The sequence below is a fragment of the Hemicordylus capensis genome, chromosome 2 (assembly GCF_027244095.1).
Source record: "Hemicordylus capensis ecotype Gifberg chromosome 2, rHemCap1.1.pri, whole genome shotgun sequence".
NCBI classification, from domain to species: domain Eukaryota; kingdom Metazoa; phylum Chordata; class Lepidosauria; order Squamata; family Cordylidae; genus Hemicordylus; species Hemicordylus capensis.
Window position 1 is genome coordinate 109,623,320 of NC_069658.1, and position 17,835 is coordinate 109,641,154.

The following is a 17,835-nucleotide window of genomic DNA, read 5'->3' on the forward strand; positions in this document are numbered from 1 at the left end:
TCTCTCTCTCTCCACTTTCTCCACGCCATGCATGATTTTATAGACCTCTATCATGTCTCCCCGCAGTCGTCTTTTTTCTAAACTAAAAAGCCCCAGGTGTTGTAATCTTGCCTCATAAGAAAGGTGCTCTAGGCCCCTGATCATCTTGGTTGCCCGTTTTGGATGCTGGCAATAGAAAAGAAGAATGGGAAATTGTCAGACAGAATGCATGCAAAAAATGGCAATGAGCAAGAGATACTTCAGGAAAACTATAATTTCATGAAGATATTTCATCCTTCAGCAAAGATTAGACAAAATCCAATGTTCTGGAATAAATATTCTGATAATCCAGTATTACAAAATTGAAAATGTTTGACAAATTGTGTATACTTAAAAAAATGTTAACCCACTGCCCCAACATAATTCCTTTAAAAGGTTTTAAATTGTCTTTACAGATTTCTTTTCTTACGTGGATTCAAAAAAACCCCCAACTTTTTATTTGAATAACTCTTTAAGATGATAATTTCTCTAGCAATGCATTTGCTGCTGCTGTGTTGTCTTTAGTGCTTTTTAATTTTGGAATAAGACTTTTTAGTCCATCTTTGACTTGAGTTGCCACTTCTTGGTCAGAGCTCTGGAGAAGGCTGTAAAGAGAAAGAAAAATAAAGCTGTAAAAAATCATTTCAAAATAAAATCAGAATGAAATGCTGCAAGAAGCAAAAGGAAGATAAACAGTTTTAGGAGTAGATCCATTTTGCCAAGATGCCAGTGGAGGTCATTGCCTACTGGCACGAATGTGTACAGATCAGGGCATGACATTTCAGCATAAGTGACAACTGACTAAATGCTGTAGAATTTCCATGTGATTTTATTATCCCCTCAAAAGCTTATCAGAAGGTAATATAAATCATCATTTGTTTAAACTCATGAATTAGGATTGCATGTACCTCCTTTCTCCAAAGTGTGTAGTGGTGAGCACTATGGAAATGGACCCTTTCATTACAGGTTTTGCAAAATCCGTCAAGATATTTTTATTCTACTAAGCCGAGAACTAGGATAGTTTCCTGTTTGTCTAATCAAACAAACTGCTGCTAGTGTAGGTGTTTCTTTGTGAATTGTTTCACGATGTTTTATTATTTATTTATTGTTCAATTTATATGCCTCTTTTCATTAAAATTATCTCAAAGCAGTTTACAATACTGTATAGTTAATACACAATTAAAATACAAGTATAAATATAAATATAATCTATTTAAAATTTTAAAAACCTCTATAAAACAATAATACATAAAACACAGAGAAGCAGCAGTAAAAAGGTTTGTTAAAGAAACCCTAATATCATTTAAAAGTCTGCGCAAAGAGCCATGACTGAGGAGCGGATGCTAGCCAGGAGAGCATTCCAAAGCCTGGGGGCAATGACAGAGAAGGCCCTGTCCTACGCGCTCGACAGCCAAGCCAGAGGTTGCCGGTTCGAATCCCCACTGGTATGTTTCCCAGACTATGGGAAATGCCTATGGGAAATTCAGGCAGCAGCGATATAGGAAGATGTTGAAAGGTCATCATCTCATACTGGAGGAGGCAATGGTAAACCCCTATTATATTCTACCAAAGACAACCACAGGACTCTGTGGTCGCCAGGAGTCAACTCCGACTCGACAGCACTTTACCTTTACCCTCAGAATGACCCTACTGAGGGCCATTCTGAGGGCCACTAACACCAAATATACAGCCTATATATATTTATTATATAACTGATGGGGAAAAACTTCTCTTTAAGGACAAGAGAAAACCACAAGCTGCTCCAAATACCAGCTTCCCTTTATGGGGCAGGCCACAGTTCACTGATAGAGCACATTTTTAATTCTTTAAAATTTTAAGGTTTTAATTTGTAGGTGATTTTTAAATTGTTTTAAGTTTTTGTATATATTCTAACTTGTTTTATGCTATTGTTAACTGCCCAGAGATGAAAGTTCAGGGTGGTGTACAAATTTGATTAATAAATAAATAATAAACAATACATGCAGAAGGTTCCGTCTCCAGCATCCCCAGGTACCACTGAGATAATCCTCTGGCTGAAGTCTCCCATCCCTCTGGAGCTGCTCCAGAGGTCTGGGGGACTTTAGAGTGGCAGATTAAATCACACACACCCCACCAATGAATGAACAGACATGCTCTCCAAACACACAGGAGGATGTTTAGTGTCAACACTGTACCAGAGTTGCAAAGTTATACCCGTTCACCCCAGTCCTTTTGTATTATAGTGTTCTTCAGTCATGTTCTCAAGCACTAGACAGATTAGAAAACCCACTATTTTTACACACGCATTGAAAGAGCAAGTAGGAACAACCCCCACCTTTACCCTGTCCTATTACAAGCACAGCAGGCTGGTCAAGGGGCAGTAAAGAATCAGTAATCAGTAAAGAATCAGTAATAACTCAGTGATCTTGAGTTATTGTTAATTGTAGGGGAAACTCTTTCATAAAAAAATGTTTGTATTAACTGAATGAAAATGAAGACATGGAAACATGTTGGCAGTATTCCAGGGAAACCACACAGACCAGTTTGTAGGGTTTTTTTCCCCCCTGTATGAAGTGTTAGAGGGAGGCAGCACTTGGTTTTATAGATAATCCTTGTGCCATGGTAGGAAGTTGGATTGACAGATTCGTTTGCAACTGCTATGCTATTTTTATCATAACCTTCTGATTAAATATCCACATCCCCCGCTTTGTGTTTTTTTTAGATACATAATAAGGATTATGTTGCCAAACCAAACAGAATGAGAGAGAAGAATTAATGTGGCTTGTGGAGTGATTAAAAATCTACGTCTCAATGTGACCTAAAACAGGCTGGTAAATGAGTCAAACAGCTCTGCTTCATACAATAACACAGCACTACAAGTTGAAATTATTACACAGTATATATATGAAATCTGTATTTTAGGTGCAACAACAACATATTATATGTAAGCAAGCAATATATGTGTGCATACTATTATTCATTTAGTTTCACCTTATTCACTATCTGGACTACTTAGGGTTATTTTTGGAATGGGTAAGGGACAGGTTCAAAAAACCTGAAGCCTGCTATCTAATCCAAGAATTTCTGAACTCCAATTGACATGCAAATTAGAACACCATCCAGAGGAATACATGCAACTAATGATTTGCACACCAAACGTGAACACAGGCAATTAGTATAGTGTTCTAACTGCAGTCCCCCCAAAGAGCTGATGGGGATATTCATTGCCATTTACAAGACAGATTAAAAGATGCAACTCCATCCACACAGAAGTGTTTGTGAGGAATGCATGCATCAGGTGGTTATCATGGTACAGATGCACACATGGATCAACCCCCATCAGCTGTACTGGACATAGTGCCCCAGTTCCCAATCCATCATCAGGAAGCTCATATTCAGCTCTGAATGCTAGATTCTTGAATCCAGTCCAGTCGATCCCCATCACCACTAGGAATGTACGAACCGGCTCAATTTCAAGCTGGTCCGCCATCAAGTCAGTCTGAAGTCAAGCCGAACCCTCCCGAGCCAGGCCCAGTTTGGTTACACCCCCCCGGCAGACTTACTGCCTCTGAGGCCTTGGGGTGTGTGTGCTGCTGCAGCCAACGAGGGGGCCTTCGGTGGTTCCTCCTCCCTCCCAGCCTCCCTCCCCAGCCTCCCACATGCTGTTCCAGGCCTCTCTGATCTCGTGCTGGCCTTCAAAATGGTCGCCGCAAAATTGGAGAGGGCTGTGGGAGACCAGGGGGAGGGGGAACTGCTGGCGATCCCCCTCCCCCGGGTGGCCACAGCAGCACCCCCCCAGGCCTCAGGGGTGGTAAGTCTGCAATTTTAACCCCCCAAAAAACACATCCCTGGCACCCCCAAACAGGGCCCAAAACAGCTTGAAGTCATGCTGAGCCGGGCCCTTTGTTTGGGGTGCCAAAACCAAACATAACCGGTTTGGTTCAAGCCCAGTTCAGACTTGAACCGAACTGGGCAAATCGGTTTTGTGCACACCTCTAACCACCACCAACAGAATACCTTGGATGCAGTTCCAAGTATGGAATCTGCACTTAGATTTCCTTTGCTGTATCAGGGCAAAATGTTTTGCAACTAAGTGCACACAATGATGCAAGAAACTTTAATTAGTACACATTAAACTAGAGCATATGACAAGAATTTTAGAAGATAAGAAGCCTAAACACTGCAATAAAGGATGTGCTATAGATATACTGAAGTACCTTTTCTACACTAGGGAAATTCATTTGGAACCCTGATAAAACTAAAAAATTTAAATCGTATTGATGAATGTATTTGAAATGGAATAGCCAGGAAACTGGAAATTTTAATAGTCATCACTGCTTCTTAATTAGGGCCATACATTTCAACACTAGTGAAGCTTTGGAAAGCTTCACTGCCTTTTCCCCCTCTTTCTCTTTTTCAGAATAATGGGACTGTCAACACCATTAAATCTGCTAGAGCAAATAATTCTGCCATGAGAGCAGCATGCCATTCATCTACACAGGCTCCTTTGCTTTTCTACTGCAACTGACTCAAAAGGTACTACTTACCATCTTTGTATGGTTCTCTTCCTCAAACCCACCCCCATCACGTTTCTACAGAAGAGCCTTTGTTTACATGTATGCAGCAACAGGGGTTGGTAATCTTCAGCATTCAAAATAAAGGCTAAGTTGGAGGTGGGCAGCTGTTGAACTACAATTCCAATCACCCCCAGCCAGAGTGAGGGATAGATGGGAGTTGTAATTCAACAACAGCTGTAGGACCAAGCTTTGCCCACTCCTGCTCCAAATACCATGGAACATCTAGTTACCTCTCTAATTTCCTCTGGAAAGCTTTCTACCTTTGAGGCCCTGTTTTACTTGCAGGCAAAAACATACAAAGCTAATGTGGTCTCTGAGACTACAGAGAAGTGGGAGCCGAAATATGAGCGAATAAAAGAATTCTCTTCTAATGTTTTGGGATAACCTCCAGGAGGGGGGACTTGACTGTCTTCCTTGAAGTGAGATGCATAAGCTGCATCTGTACCTGGGATCTGAACATTTCACTGTGGGTGATGTAAAAGTGTTTGTGGTTGAAATGCAGCTGCTAGGTATGTGTGCAACCAGAGTCCAGGCAATGCCACCATAACAGTGCCACATATCCAAATACAGCTATGTGACATCACATGCACTGTGCCTGAAGTTGCCCTTAATTGTCTATATTTCTGCAGCACTCACATGGTCATAAATGAAACAGATCTCCCTTGTCCAATCTGAAGGCTGAATATGGCTACCAAAAATCACTACTTAGTCTGTAAACTGTAAAGTTTGCCTTCACAGCACACTACCTTTACACTGGGCACTACTGCCATCCTATAAAATTAGTATTATTATTTTTATTTATTTATTTACACAGACAGGTGTTATTGACTGGTTTGTTTTATTCAGACATCGAGTCCTTCCCAAGGACCTGGGATGGCTGAATTTTATCATCAATGTTCTTGCTGTTATTATTATAGATATTGTCACAGAATATATGCTGCTCCCAGTAAAGTTGCTTTTTGTAATTGGCTGGTGGTGATTTCTGTGGCCCCTATGGCGTTGAGGTGCTCTTCAAGTTGTTTTGGAATTGCACCTAGGGCAGAGGTGTAACTAGGGAAAACGGCGCCCGCAGCAAGCACTGAAATTGCGCCCCCCCTCCCCCAAGGCATATCTAGGGAAAATAGCACCAGAAAATCTGACACCCATCTTTCAGATAACTTTGCTATAATATCAGCTCAAAAATACAAGTCAAGCAACATTTCTGGGGGTGAATTCTTACAAGTGTTTTTTTTTTTTTAAAGCACCACACAAGTTAAAGGCAGGCACTTTCAAAGTCTGAAATCCCAGCTATTTTAGTACAATTAGATCCCACCTTCCCCACCAACAAATACAAAATTAATGTAGCAATACAAGATTCATTGTTCTGCCATCTACTAATGAGCCCCATTTAAAAAAAAAAAATCAATCTGAATTTAAACATACATGGGGTTGGGGATGGGGAAGTCACACAGAGGTTGTTGGTGTTTTTAAAATAACCTTTAAATAAACCTTTAACCTTTAAATAATCTGGGCAGCCTTTCCCCCACTATATTGTGTTCGTGTGTGTGCGCGTGCATGTGAATAGATAGATAGATAGATAGATATCACATACACATCATATAAAGTGCTCCTGTTCAGAGCAGGCTGACAGCCCTAAACCAAGCGTGAACTAAGCTCTGGAAAAGTTTCAGCCTGATTCGATGTCTGTTTGTTAATGCAAAAGGAATGGAAATGAATAAATAAACCTCAAACCGGCTAGTTTGGGTTTAGTAGTTTAGCAAGACTAATTGCAGACAATGGAGCTGGAATGACTTTTCCAATTAGCTGCTGGTGGTTTTGTACGAAATCCCCTGCTTTCTCCAAACTTGTAAACTCGAAAAGCAAGGTAGGAAGCGAGGGGATCCAAGAAGAAGGTTACCAATTGCTCGCTGTCTGGACACAAAGCCCTTCACCCCTTCCACTTGCACACGGACAGGCACTTCAGAGAAAAAAGGGCGCGATGCAACAAGCTTGCATGCTTTCCCCTCAGCCTGCCCCAGTGCTCCCAAAGAAGGCATGCTCCCAAATGGGCTGGAAATGCGCGGAGAGGACAAAGAAAGACGGCAGCAGCCCAGCCCCAAGAGGCATGCGTAGGCACCACACTACACATTTCCCCCTTCACCACCAACCCTCACTTCAATCAGACTGGTTTCCCAACTAACAGCACCTAGATTGCAGATAAACATGGGAGTAGCCCCGTCTGCTTTCAGTTTCCTCCCGAGAAGGAAACACACAGGGGATCAGGGCTGCAAACTGGAAAGCGGTTCTTTCCTCACATGGAAAAAAATGGCTTCCAGAAAATTATATATACAGAGGTTTCAATTATAAGGGGGTGGAGGAGGCAAGGTATATTTAAAAATCAAGGCTGTTTGATATTGCCAGAATGCTGTGTGCTTTAAAAATATAAATAAATAAATGGGGTTTGTTTTTTTCCTTACTTCAGATGTAGTCTGAGTCTGATACCGGTTCTTAACCCCCATGCCCCCCGCCCCATTTTTTATTTAATAGAAAATACTGCATGCAGTTCTTGCTCCTTTGGCAAAGGCAGAGAAGCACAAAGAGTGAAACCAACTGGCAGCTGCTTCTTAAACGCTGCTCCTGCAGGGTCCAGTTTCCTTGCAATGGGGTGGGGGGCTTGACTTCTTGGGCGATAACTCTGCCTTAGCAACAACAACGGACATTTCATTTTCAGAGCACTGTACTTACTCAGACTGAGTCAGCACACGAGCTAACCCCCAGCTCTCTCTCCAACATCCACATGGTCACTGGTTGTGCCGTGACTGGCTGCATACTAAGGAGGGTGGAGCACGAGGCAGAGCTCAGGAGAACCAGCAGCTGCTGGGAGTGGGCGGGGCTGCCAACAGGGAGGGAGGAAAGCTCCGTAGTTTTAACCCTTCCACCGCTGCAATGGACTCTGCTTCCGCTCTCCAGGAGCCCCGCCCGGACAGATTTCGCAACTGGCAAGTCACGTGGCACATCGGAGGGGGAGGGGAGGGGTTTTGTTTTTTGTTTTTTTTTAAAAAAATTAAATTTAAATTTTTTAAAAAAATTTTTGGGAAAGGGCCAAGGCAGGGGATAGGCGGGGGCACTTTGTGGCGCCCCCCACCAAGTGGTGCCCGGGGCACGTGCCCCCCGCCCCCCCTATCGTTACGCCCCTGACCTAGGGTGCCAATTACCACTGGGATTATTTTGGTCTTCTTCTGCCACAGCCTTTCAGTTTCAATTGGTAGATCTTTGTATTTCTTTTTCTTCTATTCTGCTATCCCCTGGTATTGTTATGTCGATTATTTTAACTTGTTTTTCTTTCTTCTCGACTACAGTTATATCTGGTGTATTGTGTGGCAGATGTTTGTCTGTTTGTAGTCTGAAGTCCCAAAATATTTTTGCATCATCATGTTCGACAACTTTTTCAATTTTATGGTCCCACCAATTCTTGGCTACAGGTAGCTTGCATTTTTTGCAGATGTTCCAGTGTATCATCCCTCCTACCTTGTCTTCCTTTTGTTTGTAGTCAGTCTGTGCGATCTTTTTACAACAGCTGATTAGGTGTTCCACTGTTTCATCTGCTTCTTTACAAAGGTGTCACTTGCTGTTTGTTGTTGATTTTTCGACTTTTGCTCTTATTGCATTTGTTCTTAGTGCCTGTTCTTGTGCAGCCAGTATGTGCAGCTCCTCTGCTTCTTTCTTCAGGCTGCCATTCTTAAGCCATTGCCAGGTCTTGGTGATGTCTGATTTTCCACTTATATTGTGCAAATATTGACCATGCAGTGGCTTATTTTTCTACTCAGTTCTTGACTTGTTCTATCTTGTAGGCCTGCTTTGTTTCATTGCTGTTGAATAGTTTCTCGTTCTTGACCATTTTAAGGGCATCTTCTTCACTGTCCTTGATATATTCTTCAAGGCCTCTTTTCTCCTCCTCTACTGTTTGATGGACTTGCAGCATTCCTCTTCCACCTGAGCTGTGAGGGAGGTATAGCCTATCTACATCACTGCGGGGATACAGAGCATGATTGATGGTCATTATTTTCCTGGTCTTACGATCTAGCGTCTCTAGCGCTGCATGGGTCCAGTCTATTATTCCTGCAGTGTATCTGATAACAGGTATAGCCCAGGTGTTTATGGCTTGTATATTGTTCCCGCCATTGAGTTTGGACTTGAGGATTTTTCTGACTCTCCTGATGTATTCACTTCCAATTTTTCTTTTAACTTCAGTGTGTGCGATGTTATCAGCCTGGAGAATGCCCAAGTATTTGTAAGGTTCTTTCTCTTCCAGGTTCTTGATGTTACTTCCACTGGGCAGATCTATTCCTTCTGTTTTTGTTATTTTCCCTCTGTTCATTATTAATGCAGCACACTTGTCTAGTCCAAACTCCATTGCTATATCGCTACTGAATATACGGACAGTGTTTAGCAGTGATTCGATTTCTGACTGGGACTCTCCATACAACTTCAGATCGTCCATGTACAGCAGATGGTTTATTTTGCTTGATGTTTTAGATGTTTGGTATCTGAGACCTGCTTTGTTTAGTATTCGTGAAAGTGGAGTCATGGCAATTACAAACAACAGAGGGGATAGTGAGTCTCCTTGGAAAATACCTCTTCTAATGCTAACCTGTCCAAGTGTCTCACCATTGATTGTTAACTGTGTACTCCACATGCTCATTGCTTTTTTAATAAATATCTGAATGTTTTTGGTGACAACAGTTATTTCTAAACATTTTCGTATCCATGTGTGAAGCAATGAGTCGAAAGCTTTCTTGTAGTCAATCTATGCAACACTTAGATTTGTTTTTCTTCTCTTGCAATTTTCTAAAATCATTTTGTCAATCAGCAGCTGGTCTTTTGTGCCTCTGGTGTTTGGGCAATTTCCTTTCTGTTCAACTGGAAGCTGTTTGTTAGTTAATGAGTGTTGCATTACTTCATCTGCTATTATTCCAGTAAATAATTTGAACATGGCTGGCAGGCAGGTTATCGGTCTATAATTACTTGGAACTGCACCTTTTGCTGGGTCTTTCATTATGAGATGATGATGATGATGATGATGATGCAAGGAAGTGAAACTAGAGACTAGGGGGGAATTATTATTTTGGCTCAGAGCCACTGAGATACAGCTGAGCCCTGGAAAACAAAGACCTTGTTCAGACATAATGCTAAATTCAAGTTTAGCATTATGTGCAGGAGCCCTGGGCTTGCATATGCTGCGTACTTCCCTTCCTTACACGCATTAAAGCTTCTGTTAACAGCCTGGAAGAAGTGATTCTTCCCAGTTATGCCCAAATAGGGGAAACTGGTTTCTTCAAGCCACAGTTGTTCAAACCAGGATATCAAATCAGGATACACTTGCCAGGGGCTCAGGGTCTTCAGAAATTCCACATCCAACCCAAAGCTCTGCTCAGGTCAGTGCCTACATGCAGTGATGCAATTCTCTCAGCTGAGAGTAACGCCATGATGACCTAATAGCTCCCTCCCTGATTTGAAAATGGTAGAATCTCCCATCACCAACTGACAGAAGTCCATATGCAGGTGGGGCGAGAAGGAGGAGGAGCTACAGCTGTGGCACCATTGCAGCTGACGGGTCCCTCCCCATTACAAAGTAACAGCATCCCCTTCCACAAACGAAGGGGTCCATGGCACTCACGGGCCAAATCAAACCAAGGGTCTCCTCAGGCCAAGAGCCAGTGCTGCCAGGATCAGACTGTGGTTTGATATCTTGGCTTGTGAACTAACCATATTTGGACGACAAAGGAAACTACCTTTTATTCCAAACCACAAATTGAAGCTTTAAGCCTCTCCTTCATGTAAAGGAGACAGGAAGGGAGAGCCCAAAGCTCAGACATGTTCACCCAGGTAATGCCAAAACATGGTCAGAGAAAACTGGCAAAGTATCACGTGTGAATAAGATCCATAACTGTGAGTACTGATAATTTAAAGCACTAATTATGCTGAGATGGTTGATTTATAAACTGCTGTTTGCTTTTAAAAAGAAAGGAGGGGAAGAAAACGTTCTCACTAAGGAATGCTTTGTGCATGTCCCAGGGGGCAGGGAGTAGTACCTTTAAAAGGAGGCAGGCAGGTCCTACCTTCTCTTCCAGTGAGCCACCGTCGCGCCCCACCCCACCCCACGGATTGCTACTACTTGGCTTTTAGAAGTGTTGTTCTCTTGTGAGCATTAGGGATGTGCCCGAATCATTTGTAGAGGCGCCAAAACATTTTGGTGCGGGCCGAGGGGTACCTTTAAAAGGAGGCAGGCAGGTCAGACCTGCTCCTCCAGTGAGCTGCCGTCCCCCCACCCCCACCCCACTGTGCTTAAAACATAACGAAAAGCTCTTAAGCTCTTGTGCTTAAAACATAACGAAAACAGCCGCCACACTGCTGTCTTCTTTAAAACGTAGTACTGCACCCCTGGGATCCTGCTCCCAGCAGCCTTGTGCGGCACCAACATGCAAATGGCATTGACGCATGGGCTGCCATTTGCATGCCAGCGCTGCGCAAGGACTGCTGGGAACAGCATCCCATTGGCACAGCGGAGCGTTATAAAGAGGACAGCAGAGTGGCTACTGTTTTTGTTACATTTTAAGCACAACAGCATCACAATGGGGCGGGGGGGGGGACATGGCAGCTCACTGGAAGAGCAGGTAGGACCTGCTGCCTCCTTTTAAAGGTACCCCTCGGCCCACACCAAAATGTTTTGGCTGCAGGAGCCTGAATAGTTTTGGTGCATCTACAAAGAGGGGCTGAAATGATTCGGGCACATCCCTAGTTCTCACAAGGGATCAACACTTCTAAAAGCCAAGTAGTAGCAATCCATTCATTTTCATTCTAAACCATATTTTTCACATCTCTACAGGGAAAAAGAGAGAGAACATTCTGCTTCATTTGTCAAAGCAGCTCTCCACAAATCTTTACTCAACATCTGCGTGTGGGATTAGAGATTTTAAAAGGAATTACACATCCTTGTCAAATGCAAGGGATCTGTTCTAAAAAGTCATGAAAAATCCCTATAGATCTATATTAGAAAACCAGCAACTGAACATTAAACTACACATTGATAAACCTATGAACGAATGCTTGATTTAAGCCTGATGTTTTTGTAGTGACATTATTCTGCTGTGCATCAGAGCACTGGGAGAGAATTAAAAATGGAATACTGGGTAGTGAGGACTTTTGTTCTAAATTTTCCATCAGATCAGAAAGGCTGGTGACACCAAGGCTTAAGTTCAGCTGCTCTTGGAGCAACTTTCAATTTTTATTATTTGGCAATATAATTTGACATAGAAGTCACAACATGATCAGCCAAACTGCTAAACATCCGTAAGGCTGAAATTAAAGCACAACTTGACACACACTAGGGACTTTCAACAGGAGAATGACTAACTGTAATATGAAGGGGAAGCGTCTGAATGGATTAGAGGAAAGAGATGTCACCAACATGTGGACAGAAGCATGCCAGACACATGAATATGGAAACACCCAATAAGGACTTTTAGGAAAGAGGAAGCAGGATTCAGCCAATCACAGGGAATGTAAACAGGTGTGACCAAATAAGAAGGAATTCCAGCAAACAGGTGAAATACAAATACTGCAATCGGGGTCATCATTTTCCACATGAGCCTTGAGGGGTTCCTGTGAAGTTTGGTCACCATTGGATGCTAGTGTCTTAATTTAAAAAAGCATGTTGTCTGCAACTGCAGTGATTCCCCCCCCACCGCCCAGATAAGAACATTAATAAAGTTATATGTTTGTATTTTAAATTACAAAAATAAGTATTTATAAGTAAGTATTTTAAGTGTGGGTCAAGTGGGCAAACAAACATGAAAGACCCTAACAAATCTTACTGATCCTTTGCTGGGGTACTGGCCAGGCCACGGCAGACAAGATATATTTAAATGTTCATATAAAACTGAATTATTTTAAAATTTGAAAATGCCTTGAAATAGTTATTGTAAAATGGGAACCAACTGGAAGTCTTTAAAAAGCAACTTCTGTGCTTTGTACACAAGCACATTACAAAGCTCTTTTGTTGGAAACAAATATAAATCACCGGATGCTCAATAATTATGTGGCATACAAGTTTTCTACATACCGACACAGGAGAATTGCACCTCGATTCACGTTTGCCCAGCTCTTTAGGTGGTCAATACCCACATGCTCTACCAATGTTCTTGCAAAACATCCTGTTAAGGAAGAAAACAGATCTAGACCATCACACAGATCTATTTAAATCCCCTAATGAAGAAGGCAGAGGGATCACAGGAAGATCAAGTAATGAAGTTTCTCTTTGGAAAAAGATGGCACCACTTACATTGACTGAGATTCAGGAAATACCTTGGGAGTTGGTTTGTACTGATTAGAGCACAATTTGCACATGGGAAGAAAAACAAAAAAGATCCCCTTCAAAGGAGGATGGAATATACTTCCTGCCTCCTTTCCAGCAGTGTCACAGATTAACTGCTCTGATGCTGAGTAACCTCTGGATAGCTTCTCTCATGAGCTTCTGTTTGGAAGGGTTAGTAGAGTAATAGGAGAGAAGAAAGCTGTCTTGAGGCACTCCCCAGAAGTCCAGGGAGTACCCAAGATGGAGGAGTGCCTGCCACATGGACTATGTCACTTGAGCAAAGAGTGCCTTTCTACCCAATTGTCCTCATAAGCTCACAGTGGTTTCCAGGTCTCTACAGGATAAATTTGGTCAACGGGCCACCCCTCACGTCACTCCCAAACTGCTTTCCCATGTGTAACTCAGCAAAGAGGACAGAAATGCAACGTGGGAAAGGAATTCCAGGTGGCTCAGTGTAGCCACTGTGGCACACCTGAGGCACAACTCAGTCTTCTGAGTCTTCGGGGTTCCACAAAACTTGGGCAATGGAGAACAGGAGGCAACTGGGACCTTTTCTGTCCTCTATGCACACTGCACTCATCTCCTGATCCTCAGCAGATCTTTGGTGGAGCTGAGTGGAAGTCTGGTGGGATGGGGGTTGAGACTCAGCTAGGAACTGGCTCAGAATTCCCTACATTCAAGGTACAAGCCTAACTTCTTCATGTTGTCTGTGTGGGAGGCGGGGGCGGGGTATTTGCACGTGTGTGCATATGCACAGTCTGGCCAAGAGAATCAATGCAGCTCTAAGTAATTCTTGTTCAAGGCAGAAACAGGAGAAAATCTGCCTCTGGGAGAAAGTGGGAGGTGGCTCCTCACTCAGTCCACAACCAAGTCTTCTTTTAAGAGCCTGCCTCATAGTGGATGGACAGAAAAGCACCCCAGTGTGGAGGGCAACAAGTAGGGAGAACAAATACCAGCTAAGGGCAGTTTCAAAGTTGTAGTTAACTTCTTTCAGGTTATTATCCCTATGAAGTGTAAGAGAGACAAAGTGTGTGTGTGTGTGTCACAACTAGTGCAGAGGATGAAGTGTGATAAGTTGTCCTTGCCCATAGATGCACTGGTAGAACTGTTTCAGTCTGAAGTGGAACAAATATGCAAGTGCTTCTACAGACAGCAAGACTGAATATGCTCCAATGCCCTCAGTAAAAGAGAATAAACTCTGTTGAAGCAGATAAAAGGATAAGAGTGGCATATCATGCACAGCTCTTCAGGTATGCTCAAGTTAGGGTATCAACAATTCTCAGTGCCTTCTTTCCCCCCTTAAAATTTAAACAAGGGAAGCAGATGCTAATGAATTACACTTTTACAATTATTCCAGTAAAACTTCAAATGAATCCAAACTTCATGACTATTTAGTATTTAAACAATATTAATGTTCTTGTTGCTAGGCCAAATCAAGTCACAATTTAGTCAGGCACTGAAACATTTTCTGATGTATCCTTTTCCAGAAAACCTACATCACTGATCAAAACCGAGGATGGTTAACAGATACTGCAAAAAAAGTCCTTTGAGTTCCCTGTGAGTTGCCCATCTTCCTACCACTGCCACTCCTTTTTCCATTGAGATACATGTGACAAAAGTGTGTGCTAAACATACTTTATACATTTACCAACATACCTTCTCTGCCATTCTCTCTCATTTTCTCATCTTGTTCGATTAACCACTTCAGAACCAGATGACCTGCAGGATGCTCTGCAATGTGAAGCTGAAAAAATAAAAGTAATAAGACTTCAGTTTTATTTCTCATTGCAACACAAACTATATTTAACACTCTCTCTCTCCCCCACTCCAAGAACTAGATCAAGGCTCAATCATGTTAGAAGTACTCCATAAACACAAAATATTCTCCTAAGTGGTCAATTATGAACAAATGGCAAGACATTCAGAATAAAAAAAGTTATTATTATTATTATTAATTCGATTTCTATACCGCTCTTCCAAAAATGGCTCAGGGCGGTTTACAAAGATGATTTGGATGCTATTCAAGCACTGGAGATTCAATCCAATTTAAGCCATCCTTTCCTTATCTCAAAATATTAACTTTATAAGAGTTGTAGAAGTCATTTCACCACCAGACAAATATAACTTTTACAAGCCAGCGTGGTGTAGTGGTTAGAGTGCTGGACCAGGACCGGGGAGACCAGAGCTCAAATCCCCATTCAGCCATAAAACTAGCTGGGTGACTCTGGGCCAGTCACTTCTCTCTCAGCCTAACCTACTTCACAGGGTTGTGGTGTTGCGTACTACATACTTAAGTATGTAGTACACCGCTCTGGGCTCCTTGGAGGAAGAGCGGGATATAAAATATAAAAATAAATAAATAAATAATTAAAAAGTGGAAGTGCAGTTATGACAGTTTTACAAGCAGATATACGAACACATTTTTAGGATTGAAGCACACACTGCACACACCCATACACTCTTCAGACCACGATTAACTTCTTCTCATCAATGATGTTCAAAAGCAGTATCTAGATTAGGGATGTGCAGAACCAGTTCAATCACGAACCCAGTCACCATGAACTGGGCCAATTTGATTGTGGACCGCTTCAAACCAGTTCAAGCTGGTTGGGCGAATAGACCAGCCCAGCCAGGTTCTCAGACCCGTGGTTCGGTCAGAATTCAGACTAAACCATGCCTACGCCTGTGCACACTTGCTGGCACTAGAGTGTCCCAAGAGCCTCATTCAGATGTTCTTGAGTGCAGCGGCTCACACAGTTACAGCCTGGAAATCAGGGAGGAAGTCCCGCCCTGGAGCTGTCACTCAGTCCCTCAAGTTTTCTGCTCATGGTTATGGCGCTGTCTGTGTGAAGGAGAAAGTGCTGTAACCATAATGGCCAACATTTCCATGAGCAGCATCCAAGGCTGCTGCTCACGGAAGCGCCAGCCATTATGGTTACGGCACTTTCCCTTTCACACAAACAGCGCCATAACCATGAGCAGCGAACTTGAGGGGCTGAGTGACAGCTCCAGGGCGGGACTTCCACTCCATTTTCCAAGTTGACTGCCATTGCACTCAAGAACCTCTGAATGGGACTTAAGAGTTGTGGTAATGTAGGATATGTCCTCTTGTAGCATTTGAATTGAACTAGGAAACAAAAATTCAAATGTACTAAAATCTGGGAAGAAATTGTGCCTTTGATATTTTGTGTACAGACATACACATATGCAGTGGCTCGCACACTTATAAAACTTTGATACATACTCTGCTTGCTAGAATGTTTACAACCTCATTCAACCACCAGTCTAAAAAAGAACAAACCAGCAAAACTGCCCCCAAACCGGACCAAATCAAGTGCCCTATTGTGCTCCATGGGCTTTTAGGAATCCAAGAATGCCCTCTGCAAGTCCAAAAGTCCTCCAGATTTGGTGGAAAATCACAATCCCCCACCCCAATGAGCCATAAAATGGTCCCCGTGCTCAAAATGGCCCAGAAATGATCTCTGAGGTAATTTCTAGCCACCCCGACCTGTGGATGTGTGGAGTTAACCCCCTTTGGGCCAGTTTTCCCCCCCGCAGATGCCAAAGTCAGGTGTTCATTACCCGACCGCAGATACGTGAAGCCGCAGATGGCAAGTCAGTGGACAGTGAGGTAAGCCTGTATTAGAAGTACTGCACCCATTATTACAAGTTTCAGGACCTGATTAAAAATGACTTCTCCTTTTCCCCTTTCAAACATAGTTTTTTTTTTAAAAAAATAGTTCTTTAAAAAAGGATATCAGCACACATACAAACCAACCTTGTTAACAGAATACTGCTTCTGCAAACAAAAAGGGCACTGCACTAGAGGAAGGAGACCCTTGCGCTAGCACAGCCCTTCTATTCACACAAGAGACATTCAGCTGACAGCCAGGATGGCAGCTACTAACATACATCAGTTTGAGAGAGAGAGAGAGAGAGAGAGAGAGAGAGAGAGAGAGAGAGAGTGTGTTAGAGTTCATTTCAAACTGAGGTTATAAGCTGGATCTTACTACTTCACATGTAGGACATTAAGATCTTCCCCACAAACATGACAGGCTCCAGGATTACTAGGTAGCCCCCTAGTTTATCTGGATTAAAACCAAACAGAACATCTCAATGAAAAACAGAAAGGTGAAAACAAATTTGCAACTCCACTGCTTGCTCATTATCAGGCACAATTATTACCTGTCCATCTTCACCTCCGGGCACCATCTCCTTTGCAGCCATGCTAGCAATGGCTTTCAGAGCAGACTGGACATCACCAATAGCAGCCCTGAGGATACCAGTCACTACGACACATGTAGCTTTGTCCATCACCATTTCCTCAGTATGTAGATTCAGGTAGTTTAATAAGGCAGGGGAAACAGCTTCAAGGAGTTCATGACGGCGGACATCTACATCTTTTTTACTAGTAGAATAAAGGATATACAACATTGTTACTATAGAAAATGGTCTTGTAAAGAATAACCCAATCATGTTTGCTGAGCAAATTAAAAATCCAAACTCAACAGTACTCTTTTAAAACTTAAAAACCAAGTATAAGCAGCACAGTAAGAAAGCTGGTCTTATTGAGATTATGAAAGGGTGCCAGCCAGGCTCCACTCTCATGGAGGTGCCATTTTAATGAAAGGGTATATTGGTACTCACCGTGAAGGCATCTTCTGGCTGGTGTAGAAGAGGTCACCCAAGCTTGGGATTACATCCCCCCACATGCTCCAAAGTGAGGAAGTAGTCATACTTGAAGATCCTTAACCCAGTGCAAGTGGGTGGATCTCCTCAGTGTGTAAAACAGCTCAAGCTACAGAATGAAAACCATAGAACACAGAACATAACAGAGAAAATGCAACAATATACGAACAATAATGCAGAGAAAGACAGAAAAACTGTCCCCCTACAATCAGATCATCA

At 42.6% G+C, this 17,835-nt stretch overlaps 1 protein-coding gene across 2 annotated transcripts in view; it reads right to left on the reverse strand.

The window, feature by feature from the left end:
• Positions 1–235: 235 nt before the first annotated feature.
• PUM3 (pumilio RNA binding family member 3) overlaps positions 236–17,835 on the reverse strand; it is a 48,666-nt gene continuing 31,066 nt past the window's right edge. For both annotated transcript variants that reach the window (XM_053294259.1, XM_053294258.1), the window contains exons 15-18: positions 17,113–17,335; positions 14,584–14,671; positions 12,676–12,766; positions 236–623 (exon numbers count right to left, since the gene is read on the reverse strand). In XM_053294259.1, coding sequence (XP_053150234.1) covers positions 491–623; positions 12,676–12,766; positions 14,584–14,671; positions 17,113–17,335 — 535 coding nt within the window. In that variant the 3' untranslated portion in view covers positions 236–490. The remainder of the gene's footprint in view (positions 624–12,675; positions 12,767–14,583; positions 14,672–17,112; positions 17,336–17,835) is intronic.